General features: G+C 37.5%; 1 protein-coding gene across 9 annotated transcripts in view; it reads right to left on the minus strand.

The window, feature by feature from the left end:
• Positions 1-22,837, minus strand: part of LOC126095132 (AT-rich interactive domain-containing protein 2) — a 313,112-nt gene that overhangs the window by 6,738 nt on the left and 283,537 nt on the right. For 8 of the 9 annotated variants that reach the window (XM_049909846.1, XM_049909844.1, XM_049909845.1 and 5 more), the window contains 2 exons: positions 11,223-11,291; positions 6,371-6,462 (listed from right to left, as the gene is read on the minus strand). In XM_049909846.1, the coding sequence (XP_049765803.1) occupies positions 6,371-6,462; positions 11,223-11,291 (161 nt within the window). The remainder of the gene's footprint in view (positions 1-6,370; positions 6,463-11,222; positions 11,292-22,837) is intronic. The other variant, XM_049909847.1, reaches the window with a different exon arrangement.

The raw sequence follows: 22,837 nt of genomic DNA on the forward strand, positions 1-22,837 counted from the left end.
AAATGCTAGGTGTCAACTAGTACTACAAGTGGCGAAACAACGACAACACGCGAAATATGCTTTTGAGCTGTCATGATGAGAGCAACAATCATGAAGTTGCACATGCACAGTTGAGACTGAAAACTGCTGTGATTGGTCATTATTCGAATGAACCTAGTTACTCCCACGAGCCACCTTGCCAGGCAGGAGTGAGCAGTGGAAGGAAATAAGGCACAAATTTTTCCCAACTTTTATCAATTCAGATTTCAGTCAAGAAACTTAAATGTGTAATGTTTGTAAACACTGCTTAAAGGGCAATGCCACATCTGTGTCATTTTATGACAATTATGTCAGCTTTTTCTCCACAAACATTATCTCATAATGATATTAAACACAAAATCTAATGCAAATTAACATTGTGAAAACAGGAAATTTGATGGGAGTGATAAAAAATTCGTAAATGTTGGGAAAACGTTAATTATGGGAACATAAAAGTGGGGTTATACTGTAGTTCTACATTTTCCTCAATTAACTTTGTGAGCTGTTATACAAAAATGAAGTAATTTGAAGCGTGGGACACACTCAATCGGAGATGCTGTAAGCTAGCCTACGGGGGCCACAGTCCTCCGTCTGCCAAGTGATTAAAAAGTTGTAATCACCACACCCAAGAGGTGCCACATTTATTGATAGCGCACGGAAATATGGCATTCCCTACTACAAGTCAGTACAATGAAACTGCAGTTTACACTTACTAGACATTCATAAAATGCCAAGGTATAAGGTACTGATTCCCAAGGTGAACAACATGATGAAATTTGCTGCCCACTCACCACACCCCTCCCCACATTAGTCTTAATTCTCAGCCTGCCTGTTGTCACAAGTTCATCCCTCCAAACCCTCCGAATTCTTCAAAATAAACAGTGCTGCGTCTGAGGATGACTAGCTGCTCAAGGAGTTTTCTTCACAGGTTGAGAAATCTCTGGTTCTGCTCAATCTTCCCAAACCCTATGATATTATGACTTCTGCTGGTACTATCTCCACAATGCGTCAAAGTGTTTTCACATATTATGGATGTATCCAAGTGTTTTCACATGCTATGGATTTTAATAATAAAAATAATCTGAAACACAGATTGCAATATCTTGTTGGGTACAGGCTGCATGTAACAACTGGTAGTAATAACTAGGCTAAATGAAAGATTGCAATCACGATTCAGCCCATTTCTCCCTTAACAGTTGCTTCTATGTTTGGAGTAATTTGCAGATGCTGTATGCAGTTCACATTATGACCAGACAGAGTTTCTCAGGTGTGTCCTACTACTTTTCATTGCAAAGAACAATTGTTCATAAACACACATGGAACTAAACACTCATATTATTGTGGCCACCTGTCTGTGGAAAGGAGAAGAACTATCCTGAGGTACGTGTCTATAGAATTCCAAGATGGTTTCATGTACTGGCATTTGTCTTTATATTTTCTATCGTACTGCAGGTCCGTAATTTCTAGGTCTAGTTACTGCAGGTCCAAAATTTCTAGTTCTAGATCAGAATGAATGAATATTTACTGAATATGGAGAGGGGAACAGATCAAAATCACTTTCTAGTGCCATCTGATCTTAGAACATCCCTTGCTCCCCACAATGCTGCACCTGCTCTGCTCACAAATACGAGCAACAGCAGTCACAAGTGCTCACACTCAAATTCTGCAGGTTGTTAAGAACTGTTTTATAGCTAACAGTGATGATTTTGGTTGTCAAATAGTATTTGATGTTGATTTATATGGAATATTTAATTTTAGTATCAGATTATGTGCTCGTAACTTAACAGTGGAATAAGAGAGATGAGAAGAGAAGAGTAAGGTCCAGTCATCCATTTAAGTTTAGAAGGTATTGTACAAACAGAAGGAAAAATTAAAAAGAAAACAAACAAAGGAATGAAAAAGCTAATTTGATGCAGAAGGTACAAGGCCTCGGATCTATATTAGGCAAAATGAGGTTGCTGCACCAATATGTATATCCAGAGGTGGCTATTGGGATACACTTTTCAGCACCACTGGCATAATGTGCCAAAAGATTACCCCACCTCGAGACTGGGAATTATCCTGGATTTACCTTTAAGATGAGCAATAGAGAGCTCAATCATAATAAGACAGATATCCTGAAATACAATCACACTGCTGCACAACTTTTTTTGCATGGAAATATTTCTATAGATTGATTGATACACATTTATTCATTCACTTTAAGACAAGATTACTGAGGGTATTTTATTTCACAATTAAACAGGGTGTATATGCGGACAGGGGGAAAAAAATCCCGGATTTTTCCAAAATACACTTTTTCCCCTGTGAAAATACACATCTTCTGTGTTAAGTGACAGTATATTCTGTTTCTGAACCATAAAACATATAAGTTGTTTGAATGGTTAAGGTTTTATACACCTGCGTAGAACTTGCCAGCACTTTAGAAAACGAAACCCAGGGGGAAGGGCATTTTGGAAAGACCTTTGATGTACAACAACATGTATGAGGCATATTTTTGTATTACAATATGCTGCTTACTTTCGCATTATGAAAGTATATATTCGAATTCCATCAAACACGGCATGTCAGTTTAAGTATTAAAAGCGAGAATGCAATGTGCTTTTGTAAGTCCATAGCTCATATCATCTCGCCAGCCGATGCCAGCAGATATTCAGAGGATAGGACACATGACGTAGTCAGCCAATAGCAAAACATGTTAAGTAGAGCAAACACACAACGAGAAAAAAATTAATGGTTTAAATGAATATACATAGTGTAGCTACAAGAAAACCTAAGCTTTCACATATAACATTGGTCTTTTCTGCGTGTGTTCCAGTTTAATATACATCAGATCAATGTGCCACAACGATTTTAAATAATCACTTAAATGACTGGTCTTCTGGGCTCGAAATTCTTCTAAGTGGCTAGCCCTCACAATGTTAAGCTTTAAATGAGAATCAAACACACTGTGATTTAAGAAATTCAAAGCACATTCGCACACGTAACATAACTTATCTTCGGAATGCAAATTGTCTTTGAGTACCAGTATTGTATTTTCTCACATTTGGTTCTTTATTATAGCATAACGCCATACGTGCCACAAGATAAAAATGTGCACTTTAAATTCAGCTAACAGTTGACACTATCCAACAGTGTTTCAAATAAACTGACTGCCTCTGCGAAAAAAACTAATAAAAGTCAAAATTTTTTTAGCAAATTGACAAAAATAATTTCACTGTTCTGCAAGACAATTAATGCCAGACTGCCAAAAACCTGGAAATAAAATAAACTGAGAAGACTGAGACAAATAACATATATTAGCCTTCCATAATTATGTGAATGTATTTTAATTCACTTGATAGCTCCTGGCCACAGAAATCTGTTTTGTTTTCATTTGACGTGAGCGCTGTAAACGAAGACAAACAACAGACTCACTAAACGTAAACACATATCACATGGAGACTACACCCCTCCCTCCCCACTATAACTCAGTCTCCTCTGCGCACCAAATTTTGCCGGGTAGCATCTGGCTGCTGGTTGCTACTGCCGATATAGCTAACATTTGCCCTTCAAGTAGCGAGAAAAGGGAGAAGGTATTGCACATACGCGACTCAACTGCGCAAGCACGTAAGCTCACTGGCAGCTGCTCAAACGAACCTAATGTAAACCGATGTAATGTCAAGCTCATTGGAAGCGGTTAGTCGTTATGAAGTATTGCGTAATCTTTGTCCTAAAGCATTTGACATATTTTGCTGTTAGCAGACGTTTGTGTGTGCACTGTGGTTTATTGTTGTAAATGGCGTATTTCCTTTGTTACCTAAGTTTTATTTTGGTTTTTTCCTCTCGTTTATATTTTACTGCTGCAGTAGTGGGATAAAGTAAAAAATGTAAATAAGAGTATCAGTTCATACCAGTCGAAACTAAAAAAAATTTAACTGAAAACTAAAACAAAGAAAAATTCCCACAATTCTAAAAAACTATCGGGTTTTTCCCAGTTTCCTCTCATTGTCCCAGGGCGTATACACCCTGGGAAACATTCACGACTACCCATTCACTAAAAGAAATGTTTTCATTGCAATCCTTTCCTCTATCTTTCAAGAGATTATATCAGAACTGCACCACAACTTTTTTTATTTTTTGAGGATAATTAGTATTGTTTCTTTGCACACTACAGTAAAATTTCTTTTTGAGGGTCTTAGCAACATCATACTGCCAAGGGGAAGAACCTCTGTGAAAAGGGCAGAACAACTCGGTGGAATAGGAGAAATCTGTCTAAGTCTAATTAAATAGGAAATCACCAAAAATTTAAAAGATGTCGAGTTTGTATTGTTGACAAAATGGAGATTAAAGGGGCTAAAGAATTATCACATTCAAATTATAAGAATATTCAAGATTTCCAAGTACTGAAAATATACTGCCACCTACAGGGGTTGGGCAAAAATATGGAAACAGTGTGAGAAATTCACACTTGAACATAACTGCAGATCCTAGCCATGGCTCTACAAGTTGCGCTATTGTATTTGACCATGGAGGGCTGCTTCACAATGTCCTAAATACATCGCGAGTGTCAGTTGTGTTCAGGACAGTGTTCCGGGTAGTTGTGAATGGATTATATCGGAGCTACTGAATTTGAACGTGGGCAAATTGCTGGTGTTTGTACAGTGAGTGCTTCCGTAACTAAGGTAGCTGAAATGTTTGGTGTTTCCAGTGATATCACATTAAAGATTTATATCACATCGGGGACAGCGGAAAAACATCATCGGCTAAGTCACAATATTGATGAAAGTGCTTTTTGAGTGATTGTGACAAACGGTCACTGAAGAGTGTTACGATGAAAAATAAGCCTCTTAACAAATGCAGAACCAGACGTTGGACTCGCAAACCCTGTCAGCACCAAGTCGGCACAAAGACAGCTCTGAAGCAGTGATTGGCAGGGAAGGCTGGAATTCCAAAAACTATCTGTCAGTGATGCATACACTTTTTAACATAAGAACTAGGTGCTGAAGCTATAAATCTGGGCTACAGAGCAGTGGAAAGAAGTTATTTGGCCGGATGAGTCTTGTTCTCACTGTTTCCAACTCCCAGGCAAGTTTAAGTCCAACGAGTAAAATACAGTGGGAGTACAGTGGCGATTTGGGCAGTCGTATCGTGGTATTCCACGGACATCATGGTTACTCTGCAAGATTATGTTACGGCCAAGGATTATGTGACCATTTTGGCTGATCAGGTCCATTCCGAGGTACAATGTTTATTCCAACATGGCAGTTGTGTGTTGCAAGATGACAGGGTCACTGATCACACAGCTCATATCATCCAGAACTAGTTTTGCGAGCACGATGACGAGTTGTCACATCTCCACAGGCAACCCCCAATCACCAGATATCAATATTATTGGGCCTTTGTGGTCAGTTTTGGAGAGCAGTGTGTAATCCTAGTCTACCTCCATCATCGTAACTTTTCACAATTTTGTATGTAGAATAGTGTAAGATTTTCCTTGAAAACCATACAAGACCTGTATTTAGCCTTAGCAAACTGACTGGAAACTGTTTTGAATGCCAAGGTTTTCATACACCTTATTATGCACGGCAATGCACTGTGTTTTTCATGTTTCAGTATTTTTGACCATCCACTATATATGGTTATTACCACAAAACAGAACAAGTTAGTCATATGATTCACAGAAAGTATCTGTTATTTACTGTGAGATCAGAGATCTACATGGGGAGATACTTTGTGTTACATATCACTCCTACATATCCTGCAAATGGAAACCATAAAATGAATTATTATAGCAGTGAGCACAAATATTTTACAGATTTTTTTACTTTATTATGTGTGAGGAGAAACGTGTTGAGGGACAGCGTATGTCCAAGATGGGATGAACTGTTAATGAAATGTAATTCTGATTCCACTACTCCTTGTACAAACTCGTGTATAGTGTTAGATATCCCAATATGACTTTTAATGTTATCTAAAGCATATTGCACAGGTTGCAGTCAATACATGGCTTGGATATACAAGATGTGTCCATGTATTTATTCAAGAAAAGCAGAACTTGCAGTGTCCACTTACTGCTAGGAAACAGAGAGCAAGGGCAAAATGCAATCTATCACCTTATCCAACCCAACAGCTGAATAACACAAGAGGTTGAGAATAACAATATAAAATCTGTATAAGTAATTCACAACTAACCTAACCAAAACAAAACAACATACAGTGCCGGACTATAGAAAAGCCCATTCTATGCATTAACATCCAAGTATGTATCCAAAGTTATATCAATACTGATTTCAAGTTTATCTTGTGTATTGGATGACAATCTTTATTGGTACATTGATAGGACTGAAATGTAAACACTATTAATAACTACCTCCTTCCGTTTGTAGAGTAGATGACTAGGTTCCGAAGAATGAGAGATGCAGTCAATCTTATGCTTTTTGTAACAGGGCCCTCATTATCATCCTGTAAAATAAAATGTCATACATTATATATGAATTTCTTGACTTTCTAGGAGGATAGCATTATACCAAAATTAAAGTTACACCTGTATCACAAGGCATAGATATTGCAATGTGACTCACTGTTTCAATATCTTGCTTTTAACCTCACTCTAAACAACAAAATATAAATGTGATTACTTGTCTGTTTACAACAATACCAATATGGGAATCTGAAGAAACATACATACTTGTCTTCTTAGTTAAAATGCACAGTTTGAACACATTCTTTCAATTCTGAATTCATGACATAATCACAATTAAATACAAGAAGTAGAAAGAACATTACCAGATGCACAAAAAGACCATAATCCCTCATACAGAACTACCACTCCTGACCAGCCAGAGAAAATTAACATACACACTGTGGTCTTCACTCAAGTTCAATAAAAGTAATGTATCAGTGCTAGCAACATGCAAGCAAGTGATACATGCACTAATATTTATAATCAATGTCAATAATGGTATGAAGTGGAAAAGTAGAATGTCTTTGCAGGCCATTCTTTGTTAGTGGACATGACATTCCTGTATGTATGAAAATAAATATTCTTGCTGTTCAGCAATAAACATAATCATGTATGTTATAATTCACATGATTATTGTTACTTATGCTGTTAATTAAATCGTCCTTCTGTGTGTTGTTGCACAATGTCTTACTGATTTCCTGATCACTGGGCACCCAAGTTCTTAACCTGCAGGAGTCAGTAGTAGTGGTCCACAATTAACATTAAAATTCTACCAAAAACTATGATGTATGTAGCATTTTAGTGATCATTACGGTACCCATCACTTATTAAGCTCATTTGTTTCTCAATATGAAAGGACATAATTCCAGATACATCAAGGGTGCTACCCGACTCTCCACTGAGATAGTTTGTTAAAGAGTGAACTGAGAAGAATAATTAACAATGCTGCCACCCAAAACATTTGAGAACAATTACTGAAAATTAAAACATCAATGAGGCACTTCTACAAAACATTTTTGCATTTTTCACTTCCATGTATGACATCTACTATCGTAAAGATGCTCAGTACAAAACACATGATGACCACCTATGTACGAAAATGGGCACATTGGAAAGCCCAAATGTGAAATAGAGTTTATCAGTTTTCAAACTGTGTGTATATAACTAATAAATGTAATCCTTGTTAACGAATATACCAGGTGTTTCAAAATAAATATCAAGGTTTTGAGGCTTTGTAGCATTTATGGCATTCAACTTACAATTATAAATAATACATCAAATAAAAGGAGCAGGTCAAAGTTTTTCTTACAAGTGTGAGCACCATTTGTCACGTCACACATCGAGTCGATGAAGATTTTCCCAAACATTAATCAGTGTGTTTCGTGTAATTGTTGAGACAACTGCTTCAATCCATTCCCGTAAGTTGGGTAGATCAGCTGGTAGTGGATGCACATACACATGATCCTTTATGATCCCTGAAATGCCAGTCCAGCAGTTGAGTTCAATGTCATTTAATCAATTACATAGTGAGTTACGCCGGTGAGGCAGTTCTCCATTCACTGCCAAATGAAGTTCGGTCGATCAGCTTGTTCCCACTGAGGAAAAGTCACAGTTCTGGTGTGTCAAGAAAAGAAACACCTGTTACAGTTGGTTCACTGGAAAAAGAAAGAAAGAAAGAAAGAAAGAAAGAAAGAACCATAGACTTTCCTGGTGTCTTGTTGCACCTGTACTATCTTGCAAGGATTTGCTGACCCCAGATGTGCACATTATGTGTGTTCACATCTCCATTTAGGTGAAACGTCAATTCATCAATAACGAGGACATGATCCAGAAAATCTTCGTTGTCATGCAGCAATATTTTGTTTGCAAAGTTGGCATGTAACCCATAGTCTGTAGGCTTTAAGCTTGTAACAAATTTACAAACAAATATCTTTGAGTTGCTCTTTCATTTGATGGATTATTTACAATTGAAACTTATATTAATAAATGCTACAAAGCCTTAAAACACTGATATTAACTTTGAATCACCCAATATTTTGAACACTATAATGCACCAAGAAAATAACATGTTTCCATTTTTACACATATGTAGTAATATGAACACATGTGTGTAGTATGTAACACAAACATTGATAGAAAATTTAATGAAACCATCTTGCTACAAAAACACGGTACAGTACATCATTAGATTTTTAATTAACAAATAAATATTAATGTTACTGAAAACATAAATATGTGATGTTCATCTTATAGCATCATAAATTACTGAACAAACAAACAACATTCAACACATTTTGCATGCAAATGGAAACAGCTGCAACACAGATTCTTCTTACCGAAAGTTACTCTCTACAGATATGCAAGAGCCACATGCAGGAAAGCACATTCGATATTCTACTTTACAAATATAAAAATAGTGTGTATGCAATAAATTACAATGTGTAATACATTAATAGGGAATAACTCATTAACTGTGTTCTAAGTGATAAGTGCATCAATATAATGCTGTCAAAATTCCCTGTCTATGATAATGGGACAAAACAACCTATTCTGCATTTCATGTGCTGTTAGGAGCGAATAAAATTGTGGACAATACAGGGAGAAACTTTATACACCTCACGCACTGCTGGTCAAGATGAAAGGTTGGTACAACTTGGGTATAAGGAAGAAACAACACATTGGTGCCCTTATGTGCAAAGCATCTTTCGGTACATTATCTTCTTCTACCATTAAACTGTTTGAATACAATATGGGAGCATTAAAACATCATCTATAAAATGGTTTGCAACATAGCATCATGCCACAATACAAACTGCCATAAGAGGACCAATTTTCACTCAATCTTTATGACAAGCTTCATAACCTAAAATATTCATTCAAGCAATTTTATCCAACTGATGTTGCAGGCAGTCGATTACGATACCTCTAATAGTTGTTAATCATACCACGTCGCTGATTAAGAGCAAAACACATCTCTACACTCGAGCCCCTGAAGTTAATCCATGTTCTTTAACAAATGTCACAACAGATAGCTTAGAAACAGAAAGTGACACAGTTTGTTATGTTTCAAACAATGACACATCATTTAAAAGGCAGGAAGAATATTTTTGTACTTTCAAATGATGAACAGAACAGATCTAGTGACTAAAAACAATTGCAGTTACATAAATTTCTCATCCTGAAGCTGGGCACTTTGCAAAACTCTTAAAACATCGATGTAAGTTGTAGCCAAAATTCTTTGCTATTTTACACAAGCAATGCCTGCATACAGAAGCGTGTGCAGCAATATACACACTGTATTTCTTTATTTGTCTCAAAAATGTAGAAAATGGGTTCCTGTAACAGTAGTGATATACTCTGATAATGAGCTTCAAGTTATTCTGGATTTCTGACTGTATGTTGTGTGACAGGACAGTTTCATGGTACCCAACAATAAATTATCCAAATTTGAAATTTCTTGGCATATTAAAAATGTCTGCTGTACCAGAACTCCAACCAAAGATGTCTATCTTATGTAGGCAATTGCTCTACTGGCTGAGCTATAAGAGCATGTATCACAACCGACCCTCACAGCCTTGCTTCTCACAGTACCTCATCTCCTACTTTCCAAACTTTGACTTATATAACTTACGGTACCATCAGTCCTAGAAGAAACAATACATGAGCTAGCCACAGCCTTCAAATTGTTTCCAGAATGAATTCTCTCTCTGCAGCAGAGTGTAAATTCATTCCGAGTCCTTAATACCCACACACAACACATGCATCCAATTTGGTACAGAAACCTATGATGAGGCATTATTAAACTGAACACAAACTTTACAGTGGAGTCCAATTAATCAACACTAAAGTACTATCAACAACTATGTGAAAAAGTTATTTATGATGAATGGTATGGGGGAAGAGAGGGGGGGGAGGGGGAGTGTTCCAGGAAATGGGAGCATCATACAGTGCCCCAGAGACAGTGACTTACTATCTATGTTGAGTGTGGATTATGTAACTATTGCTTTTTGGGTTCCCACTACTAACTTACAGTCAGCTCACAAACAGAGAAGGTACATTAAAGTGTGAAAAGAAGGACGTCTAGTAGTAGCTGTTCAGACAACAGCTACTGGTTGTCAGTTTCTCAGGTGACACCAAAAAACATTGCACATTAGAATCAACGTAAGTGGGTGAAAACATTACCAAAACAGAAGTACTGTATCAAACTATCACTGAATAATCCCAACAATAATACAAGTGTACGCTGACAGCAGTGCAATTAATTTAGGATGATCCACTTCCCCCCCCCCCCCCCAAAGTAGGTACTTCCTCACCTACCTTAACTACACATCTTATACTACAAAACATTAAAACTTTCCCGAAAGCGTAGCTTCTTCAAATGAACTTATGTAAAATGTTTCTTTTTGACTACTTCTGAATTCAAACTGCATTTACTATACTTTTATCATTCACAGTACACACACTGAAGCAACAAAAAATTGAGTGAACATGACATTTCATTTCACTTCAAGCAAAATAAAGAACAATATGACATATTGCCTTTCTTTGGGAAGGTCTGGCAAGCACTTACAAGGAAGGGGAAACAAAGGCAGAATAATACTGCAGTAACAGACTGCACAAGCTACCATGCAAACTCAGAAATTTACGTGCGAAACACAAGGAAAGAAAGATGTTGGTGGCACAGGAAAGGTTTACAAAACAAGCATTCCACGAACAAACAGATTGGGATATTCAAGGTCACACACGGGAACAATCTTACCTGCTCGGCCGGACTCGGGCCGGGTCTGGTGGGAAGCGGGACAGCTGTAGGGCCCGATCTGACAGGCCTCTGTGGAGATACAAACAGAATGCACACTCAGCTGGAGGATAATGAGGCACCAACAGTTTGGAAACGTCTCCCGTGATGTAACATATCATGGGATGAGTAATAATTAATCAACTCACAGCTGAAATGAAGGTAATGAAATCCCCATGATTCTGGCAGGATTGAAACCAAATTAGGTAAATGGCTACACAATGTAGCTGCACTTCACAGGCCACTATAAATTTTGTGGCAAAGAACACACCTGTATCATCCTTCCTACTCCTAGCACAGACTGTATGTGGAAAGAAGGGGGCTGTCTACACACATCTGTCAGATTTATGAGTCCTCTAATTTAAACATTGTGATCATTATGCACTATAGATGAGTGTGATAATACAACCCATTTCTCCTCCAAGGGGCTGTATTCTTGAAATATTCAAAAGGAAGCCTTTTGAGACCCACAACCAATTTCTCCAAAGCGGGATTATCCCGTACATCAGTGGTATCATCACTTGTAACTACACAAGCCTACAATGAACCGTGTAGTTCTTCCTCGAATCTTCTGTACCTCTTCTGTTAATTGTATTTGGTGAGGATCCCAGACAGGGAATCAAATCTGAAGAATGAGAGGGATTAGAGTTTTGGCAGCTACAGCCTTCAAAGATTAATGAAATTTTCTACACATCTTAGCATAAAATTTGGTTTTATGATCACTATATTTCTGCATCAGCACCACCTTAAATGTATTTTTGTAGATATTACAATAAACAACCCAATCGTCATATTTAGGTGCAGGGATTTGTGCTGCCACGTATACACTCTGCCTGGACTCCAACCAGACTGTGAACTATTCTCGGACTCGCACAATTATTTATAAGCAAGTTTGACCCCCAAAACCCACTATGACTTTGATTTTCTATCACAGCCCAAACTGATATTCCATAAAATGCACCATTGTGCTTAAAACAAGGAAGCCCACCATTAATAACATAAGATTTCCTTCTGCTAATATTCGCAATGTTTTTATGTTTAACAAGAAATAACACTGCGGTTAAAATAAAATACTACAGTGAACCCCCTCTTTTACACTTTTCAGTGGACTTTAAAGAAATGATGTAAATTATGGAAAATGTAAATGGTGAGAAATTACTTATTATGCACATATATTACTTTTATATTTAATGAAAACATTAGTAGTTCATACTTTTAGGTGAAAAAATCCTGAATTACATTTTTTAAATTTCTTCTGGTAATTTTTTCTACATCTTGTTTTTTAGTTCATAAATAACACTGAAAACATTTTGATCTCTACATCAAAAATTCAGAAGTTGTCCGAAAGTGATTAAAAGACGTCTATCTCTACTATTAAAAGTGCTATATGGAATGCAAGTTACTTTCTGAGTAATCCTCGTATCGTACGGAAGAAGTGCTGCCATAGGTCTTGTTTATTGTTGCAAACTTTTATTCCATTCGCACTAATACTGACACTGATGTTTCAGCCCAAAACAACACTTTGTTCAACAATGCAACTATGAACAACATACACATAGTACAATTATTGTTAGGTTGACAGGACAAAGCACTTGTGGTGCAAATTGTTCCAATTTATAACTTCCACAGATTCAGAACTACGGATTTCAATGTTACAGAGAGTTCATTGCATTATGTTTGTGAACGCTACCTGAATGACAACATCTTGTCAGAGTCATTACATCTCAATTACACGTTCTTGTTTTTGTTTCCTTCCAATCCTTGTCGAGTAAAACTTCACTGGGTAAGAGAAAATCATTTTCAGAGGAGATCATCTCCAAGAGAAGAATTACAGTATTACTTACAAGCGAAAGTGGAACAGAGTCAGTCTAGCTGTGAAAAATTCAAAACTAAGGCACACCCGTACATTAAACGATGTCAGCTTCTAATGGGAAAGCCAGAGTGGTCTTCATATAGGCAAAGTAAAAGTTGCAGTTGATCCTACTGTCTCAGCCGAAGAACTGAGAAGATACTTCACATTACCTACAATGACAATTGAGCCACAAATGAAACAGACTCATTGATTACTTCAAGGGGGTAAATGACTGTAGCCACAAAAAAATCTAGCATGTTGCTTGCAACACTGTCAAAAAAGTCATCATGTGTATCAGATCAGCATGTATTGGACACAATGGCATCACAGTCCTATGATGAAGCTTATTATTGAGCCAGTACTGCCCACTACAATAGATACCTTCCATCACTCCTTAACCACAAGTGTTTTCCGTGAGACCTGGAAACGGGGACTAGTTAAGCCACTACCTAAAAAGGACATTGCCACAGCACCCTCTGATTATCAATCTGTTTGCATTCTTCCTGCTCCATCCAAGGTTTTAGAATATGCAGTCCATGACCAGCTAACAAACTACCGAACTACAAACTGCCTACTAGATGAATACCAATCATGCTTCCATAAACATCTATCTTAATAAAGGTAACAGATGACCTGAAGCTTGTCATGGATGCACAAGAGGTAACTATCATGTGCTTCTTAAGCTTCAGCAAAGCCAGTGACACTGTTGACTTTAAAATTTTACTTGCCAAAGCAGCAGCCTAAATTTCTCGCCAAATGTAGTGCAATGGTTTTGCTCATACCTAATGTCTCACCAGCAATGCATCACACACAGCATCATAAAGTCACAATGTAAGCAGGTAGTATGAGGCATCCCCCTGGCTTTGGTACTAGGTCCTATACTCTTTTCATTGTATGTGAATGCTGTGTCCTCATTTTTGTCATACTGCAAATACCACAAGTACACCAATGACCTGTATCTGAGTGCGAAACCAACAAACCTGAACACAACTATCGAGACTCTCAATAACAACCTCTCTGCAATATCAAAAAGTGCACAAGATATAGGGTTAAAGCTCCCATCCAAAACTCAAGCAGTATTGGTTGCTCATTCTAGGCTCATTACCCAAAATATCAGGAATCATTACAGTCTTTAACTGTGTGGGACAAATATCAACTTCCCTCCTTCAGCAAAGACCTGAAAAAGAAACTTCTACAAACATTTATACTTCCAATTACTGGTTATAGCAATGTTATCCTGCAATGTCTTTCTCAGGAAAGTCCACGGCCCCTGGAACAGGTTATGAATGCCTATGTTTATCATATCTGTGATGTTTGACTTTTTGATCACATTGAATTACCACACGCACAGCTGTCCTGAGTGTGTGCAGACAAGTGCACAGACTTTCATGTCCTCTGTCTTCTTTACAGTCTTATCAATAAACATTTTCCATCATATCCCTCCTCAATCTTAACGCTCTTGTCTGAACAACATGCCAAAAGCACCCCATTCCCATCAAAGCAAAATCCTTTCTGTTTCCTTTTCAGTAGCACGAACCCGACTCTGGAAGAACCTCCCACATTATATTAGAGACTTAAATACCATCTCCAGTCTCAGAAGACAGGCAATGACATAGCTACTAAAGCAACAATGACGATTATCATTGTCCTTGTATGCACTCATTACCTTTGTACATTACTCTTTCCAACCTGATCAGCCTTATTTCCCAGCCCCCCCCCCCCCCCCCCCCCTATAGAATCTCGTTTGGCCAGAAATTGCTATATCAGAAAGCATCTATTTTGTACATCAATAAATCCTTTTCAAATCTCCCACTATCATTATTGTTATTATTGTCACATTATTATTATTATTATTATTATTATTATTATTACTACTACTGTATGTGTGAAACCTCAGTCCAATATAAGAGAGGGCATGATGGCCCTAATCAGATCAGGTTAAACAAATAAATAAATAATGTGGGCAGATCTGAAAAACTACACTTACTTGTAATTGGGAAATGTTTAAAATCATGGTGTTTTTTGAAAAAAGGAATGAACACTGCCAATCAAATGTGTGGAAAACAAAAAAGTGCAGATGGTATCCATTAAATTCAACAACTACATTAGCCATTTGAATAAGTGTTATTTTCATCACAAGAATAAAGTCGCAATTATTATTGATATTCGTTCAGAACAACCTAAATATACTTTTGCTTCCAAATTCCACTATTGTTTTACAGTCATATGATTTAGGTATTATATAAAACATGAAATTTCACTACTGAAAGCGATTTACATGGAAATATTTACTCACAAACAAAACAAAAGAATATTTCTCTGTTAGTGTATTAAATGCACTGCCTATGTTACATTCTGCTTGGAATTTCGTGGTGTTAAAGACAATCAAGACCTTGTTCTTTGGCACCTCAAGAATTGGTAGGTATTAAAACTGAGCAGACATCCAATGAACTTCAGAATGAATCATGACCCTGCAGTAGAGTGTGCACTAAAATGAAACTTCCTGGCAGATTAAAACTGTGTGAATCTGTGAAATTGTAGGAACCTCGCCAACCAGCCATGTTTGATTTTCTTCACTTTTACAGCTCTAAGGTTACTGGGCATAATTTCCCAGAGCAGTACAATGAAGTTCTCGAAAACAATCTAAGCAATCAACTTCAAAGTTATCCACGGGCTATAAATCAACTTCAAAGTTATCCACGGGCTATTAATTCCAAAACATTTCTATCAATCTAATCAAATCATGTAGCATTCTAGCCTTGTAATTATAAGATCACGGGTTCAATTCCCAAAAAATCCTATTTTTGAACATTTATTTGAATTAAATATCTGTATTACTAAGAGACTATTCCAGAGCCACATACTAATTGCAGCTTGCCTACCTACTTCTGCCAGTGGCAACAACAAATTAATTTTCAATATTTCGCACGATTATTGACCAAATGTAAAAATTTAAGATGTTGTTATAATCTACTCGCTAGAGATATAATATTACATTAAACACCTAACATAACTGGACAAGTATTACTGTAACACACTGGGTGAGTGTCTTGAGGCCATGTAAATGATAGTGGGCAAATATCTGGACTTTGTACATCCAGCGATTTAAAATGAGAGCACTTAGCAACAACCTTAAACGCAATTTCACTATTTTTCTAAACTTTTTCTCGTTTATATGCTTAATGTCAAATATTTAAACATTAACTCATTTGTAATTAGCTGACAGAAGCTGTTCGAAGCTGTTTCATACACATGATTAGATTCTTCATAGAATTAGGAGTTTACTGGTACCTATCTAACATGTAGGATAAAAATGCTTGAAATTAAGTTAGATGTTCCGCAAACAGTCATTCTCAAACATGAATTGCTGAATTTGTTATTGACTGCAAAAGTAATTAACATTGCTACATTAACTGTACACAAAGACAACATAATTCAATCTGTATCACGTACAACAATGACACACACACAACAGCAAAATAAATCTTTCTAGGGAGTAAAGGATGGTTGGGTAACTGGCTTGATTGTTTATGACACTCAACAGCAGCAATAATAATGCCCTCATTAATATTTATGAGACTTATGTATATTTAAAATAACAGACATTAATCCATAGACTGTACATTCATACTCTCCACATCATACACAAAATTACCCTCAATTCAACATGCTAAAAAGAAACGAACACTTTGGCCACTAGTGGCTTTCATTGGGGTGTATCATAATCTGATATGAAACACCATGATTGATTTCCTTAATACAATGTAATGTTTCCAACTACCCAGAAGAATATTATGAAAAAGGAAGCTATCTGGTCACAGGGCTCTGTCTTGTTCAATGACGTGTCAAGCTGACTTCATTAAGTACGGTATGAGGCACCGAAAGGCGTTTTGTCAGTGTCTTAATGTTGGCAGCGTCTTTTGTTTCATCTACTCACTCATTCATAGTCCTTTAGGATCATAACAGGTCTACTCAAAGATTTTATTACAGCATGCAGGAGTAGAGGGCACTAGCCTTCATGCCTATTTTACTGCAGTTAAGGCTGCCTTGTTCCCATATCTCCCACTACTCTATAGCAGGGCACAACCTTTTCTTGTTATTACAGCTATAGGACATGGTGGCCTTCTTTTAGTTACATGTATCAAAATGTTTGAAGTGCTGTTGAAAGTGGCATATTATGCACGCAAAAAAACTTGCCACTACTTATGTGGGCTATTGTGAACAGGTGAATCGCCAGGCATCAGCGAATGTCTCACTATAATTAGCAAAAGTACTGTTTGTAGTATCATTTATAGAAAAAACAGTAGTAATGAGATCCGCTTGTAGTTACACAAAACATTTAAGAGGTACGACTGCCAAGTGACACTTGTTTTTGTGTGAATTGGAGATTGCATACATCCACACTCAGCATCCTCTACAAAAAGTACAAAGTAGTTGTGCAGGGCATATGTGCTACTGCATGAAACAAGACAATTTACTACGAGCAAATCCCTCGAATAATTACAGTATATGTCTGCCACATGACTGCCCCCACATATTTTGTTATTTTTAAATGTTTCCCACAAGAGTAAATACAAGATACAATGCTTTAATACATTTTCCTCCAGGCTATTTCTCTGTATCAGCAATGTACATCATCTGGAAACAACAAGAGTACAGAATAGTTGTTTTTACCCACGAATAATAAAACCTTGAATACACGAGAACCACCATTTCTTTCAACACGTTCCTCGAGTAAATTTTATTCTTAATGTATTCTGACTAATCAAAATTACAATGTGTTTTGTTGTATAAAGTATCCGCCTAAAAAGCTAACATTCCATCTATTCCAAACTTATATAATTTACCGATGAAACCAATGAAAGATGAGAAAAGGGCAATGAATCTCTCTTCTTCACTCGTCACAAATTTGAGTGTTTTGTTTCCTGAATATGTGTTGTTGTTAGGCTGCTACTTAATAGCACAGCTCAAACTGCTGCAAGTGAAACAGGCAGCAATTAAATTTATAATCTTGTTTGTCGTAAATATTTGGTTGCTTCTTCCAAATATGCTGATATTTTCACATTGTGGTTAGTAAGAGACCTGAGAAAATACACATTTTTTTCTGGATATGTAGCTAATTTCACATTTATACTGATGTGAGACTGTGAAAATATTCTTTAATCTCTCACTTGCCAACATGTCGTCTGCTAACTGCTCTGTCATTGGCTGCATAGAATCAGTAGTTGATACATCCCATTTTGTTCTGTTCAGACCTTAGAGCACGTGTTGACAACATTGCTGCATGAAATATGTAAGTATTCCCCTGGTCCCTGCCTAGCCTTTCAACCATTTCCTACAAAATGTATGCTTTTGTTGTTGAGTATTTGTCCAATTTTGAAGTCAATTCATTCCCTACTACAAGTCAGTACAATGAAACTGCAGTTTACACTTATTAGACATTCATTAAATGAAAAGGTATACGGTACAGATTCCCAAGGTGAACAACATGATGAAATTTGCTGCCTATTCACCAGACCCCTCCCCACATTCATCTTAATTCTCAGCCTGCCTGGTGTCACAAGTTCATCCTTCCAAGCCCTCAGAATTCTTCAAAATAAACAGTGCTGCGTCTGAGGATGACTAGCTGCTCGAGGAGTTTTCTTCACAGATTGAGAAATCTCTGGTTCTGCTCAATCTTCCCAAAGCCTGTGATATGACAATTTCTGCTGGTACTATCTCCACAATGTGCCTAAGTGTTTTCACATACCATGGATTTTAATAATAAAAATAATCTGAAACACAGATTGCAATACCTTGTTGGGTACAGGCTGCATGTAACAACTGCTAGTAATAACTAGGCTAAATAAAAGATTGCAATCACGATTCAGCCCATTTCTAGAGTTTTTGCTCATTGAGTGATGTAGAGATGTTCGCTTTACTTAAAAGTCAGCGTAATTGTTTATGCATCCATACATGCCAGTACTTGTACAGGGCGTACACATGGACAAGTAAAAAAAATTCCCAGATTTCCCCGACATATCCTGATTAAAAGTATACTTCTTCCCAGGGTGGTAATACACTCTTTCTGTGTTAAGTGACAGTATAGTTTCCCTTGGAACCATAAAACTTATCAATCCTTTGAATGGTTAATGTTTTACACACTGTGTAGGACTTGCCTGCACTTTAGAGGGGGGGGGGGGGGGGGGGGGGGGGGGGATCACGTTTTGAAAAGTTTTGATGTACAGCAACATGTACACTGCATATTTTCGTATTGTGATATGCTGCATATTTTCGCGTTAAAAAAGTATATATTTGAGTTCCACCAAACACAACATGTTAGTTTCGGAAGCATGAAAATCGAAATTTTGATATGCTTTTGTAATCCAGTCATAGCTCACGTCACATATCGCCAGCCAATGATAGCAGATACTCATAGCGTAGTACACGTGATTTGGTCAACCAATAGCAATATCACTGTGAAGTAGAGCAAACACACAAATAGGAACAGTTAATGGTTTAAATTAATATACGTAGTGTAGCTACAAGAAAAGCTAAGCTTCCATATGTAGTACTGGTCTTTCTTGTGTATGTGTTCCGCTTTGAGATACATCAGACAAATGTGCCAGTGCAATTTTAAATAATCACATAAATGTCTGGTCTTCTGGGCTCCAAATTCTTCTAAGTGGCTGGTCCTCAAAGTGTTAAGCTTGAAATGAAAATCAAACGCTCTGTGATTTAAGAAATTCAAAGCATGTTCACACACTTAACATAGCCCATCTTGTGTAAAATGAAATTTACTTTGAAAGCAATGTTTTTCAAACCATCATTCAAATGGTTCAAATGGCTCTAAGCACTATGGGACTTAACATCTGAGGTCATCAGTCCCCTAGAACTTAGAACTACTTAAACCTAACTAACCTAAGGACATCACACACATCCATGCCCGAGGCAGGATTCGAACCTGCGACCGTAGAAACCACCATTCGCAGTGTCTTCCTGCAACCTGTTAGAATTGTTTCAGCAGTTGTCAGAGAGCGCCAGAAAATAGAAGTTACCGTGCGTGTGCAGCTACGGTGACATAGGAAGCCCGTAAGTTTGTAATTATACAGCATTAAGTGATCTTACATTACGTCATAAGCGAAACAGGACATCAGAGGATACTGCAAGAGCATCAGAATTTTGTAACCCATACTAAATTCCATAATTCAGCTTAAAGTGCACATTCATATGTCCAGAACACCAAAGAAGTACACTCCAACCTGATATTACACTTTTCAGTGAGGTTTTCAGGATGCAAATTTTCTTGGAAACCGAGTATTGAATTATCTCATGTTTCGTTCTTAATTATGGCATAATGCTCGGCAGGCCAGAAGATAAAAACGTACATTTGAAATTCAGCAAACAGTTGACACTAGCCAATAGTGTTTCAAATAAACTGACTGCCTCTGTGGAAAATATTAATAAAAGATAAATTTTTTAAGCAAATTGACAAAAATAGCTTCACTGTTCTGCAGGGCAATTAATGCCTGGCTGCCAAAAACCTGGAAATAAAATAAAATCAGAAAACTGAAACTAATAATGTATTTTAGCCTTCCAGAATTATGTGAATGTATTTTAATTCACTTGATAGCTCCCAGCCACAGAAATCCATTTATTTTCATTTGACATGAGAGCTGTAAACGAGGAGCAAACACCAAAATAACTAAACGTAACACAGGCCAAGTGGAGACTACCCCTTTCCCCTTTACAATTCGGATTGCTCTACGCAGGCATGAATCTGGCAGCTTGTTGCTACTGCTGATATTGCTAACAGCTGCACTTCAAGTAGCCAGCAGGGGGAGAAGGTACTGTTCATATGTGACTCAACTCTGCATGCAACTGAGCCCACTGGCAATTGCTCAAACGAATCTAACATGAACTGTTGTGATGTCATGCTCACTGGAAGCAGTCTGTTGTTATGAAGTATTGCACAGTCTTCGTCCTAGAGCCTTTAACACATTTTGCTGTTGGTAGATGTTTGTCCGTGCACTGTGGTTTGCTGTTGTAAATATTGCATTTCCTTTGCAACTTAAGTTTAATTTGGTTTCTTCCCCTCGTTTATGTTTTTTTGCTGCAGAATTATTCTGCAATAGTGGGCTGAACTAAAATTCTTCATTAGAGTATCAGTTCTTACCAGTCAAAACTACAAAAATTTAACTGCAAACTAAAACAATGAAAAATTGCCAAAATTCTAAAAAATTCCCAAGTTTTTCCCAGTTTGCTCCAGGATGAAAATATCCCTGGGTTTTTCCCAGTATCCCAGGGCATATACAACCTTTTGTACTATGGAAAATCATTACTGGAGATTTGTTCAATTACAATAAGAGTTTGTACAATGGTTGGAATTAATGCTATTCCCTTCTGCGTTTCATAAAACTGTCAATTTTTTAAGCAGAGTTACAGTCTCTTGTTGTGGCTAGTTCACAGTTTCTCACATAGCTGTTACACTAACACCACATGATTAAAAAGTCATGTGGTTGTTCTGGCAATACTCAATACTGCATCAAGCACTGTGGCGTATCAGGAAATATCAAGCATGTTCGAACACGAGTATCGTTTGCCTGGATCTAAAATTAAATCTGTGTGTCACCTCAACTGTCAAAGCTTCATGCACAAATGTAAGACGACCCCAAGACGACCCCTACATCAATTGATTACACAATGTAAAAATGTTCATTTCAGCAGCAATAGTTTAACCAGTGAATTTAAGATGACCGGGTTGACCACCTGGTGGCACTACATACATCTAGGCATGACACGCTCAATTTCAATGGCTGCTTCACAACCCAAGCCATCTGTATTCTTCCCTCAACCACCAGCTTCTTTGAACTATGCAGATGAGAGTTATCCTTGCAACATGCCCTTTATTCCTGTAATCATCCTGACCTCAATCTCCAGTATTCCACTGCCCCCACACACTCCATTCAACAGTTTCCCCTTCTTCTGTCCCATCACCCATTCCAATTCATATCTCCATATCATCTTCAACGTACACTCAATCCCACCAGGTCTGACACCCGTGCATCATATGCGTAGCCTGTGTACGTGTCACCCCTACCTCCCACATTCCTGTACCAAGCCAAAAAAAAGTGACGGCTGTGACAGAACTGAGATTATGCTGAGTGTCTACTTTGATTGCCAAAGGACTATGCATCATGAACACACAACTGTTGGGGAGACAGTAACAGAAACGAACTATCAACTAAAGAGACTGGAATCCACACGATCTCTTTGTGCACAGCAATCATTGAATACAGACAATGGAAGAAAGAACAGCAATCGATCATGACGACCATCTAGATCTGCTGTAATAACATGACAGATTTTACAGTCAGTTGCTGTTCTTTCCTGAATAGTCAACTATCAACTAATTCGCCACTGATTTCATGATGCTGTCTGGCATAAAATTGACCTTTGGAAACATAAACAGCTGCCAACCACATCACGACTGCCAACCACATCACAACAGTGTCCCAGTTCATTCATCACACCTGATTCAGATTTTATGGCAACAAATAGAATCGCAGTTGTTTGTTAAGTTACTCCTTCAAAAGGCGCAACCCCCTTGTTACTTCTGCTTGTTTGCAGAAGTCAAAAGATCCCACTGAAAGACTTCCACTTTACGTGCACACAGGAGATAATGCAGAAATGGCAAAACTGGAGACCACTCCAAATGACCACTTGCAGGAGTGTTTCTCCTGTAGAC

The sequence above is a fragment of the Schistocerca cancellata genome, chromosome 8 (assembly GCF_023864275.1).
Source record: "Schistocerca cancellata isolate TAMUIC-IGC-003103 chromosome 8, iqSchCanc2.1, whole genome shotgun sequence".
Lineage (NCBI taxonomy): Eukaryota > Metazoa > Arthropoda > Insecta > Orthoptera > Acrididae > Schistocerca > Schistocerca cancellata.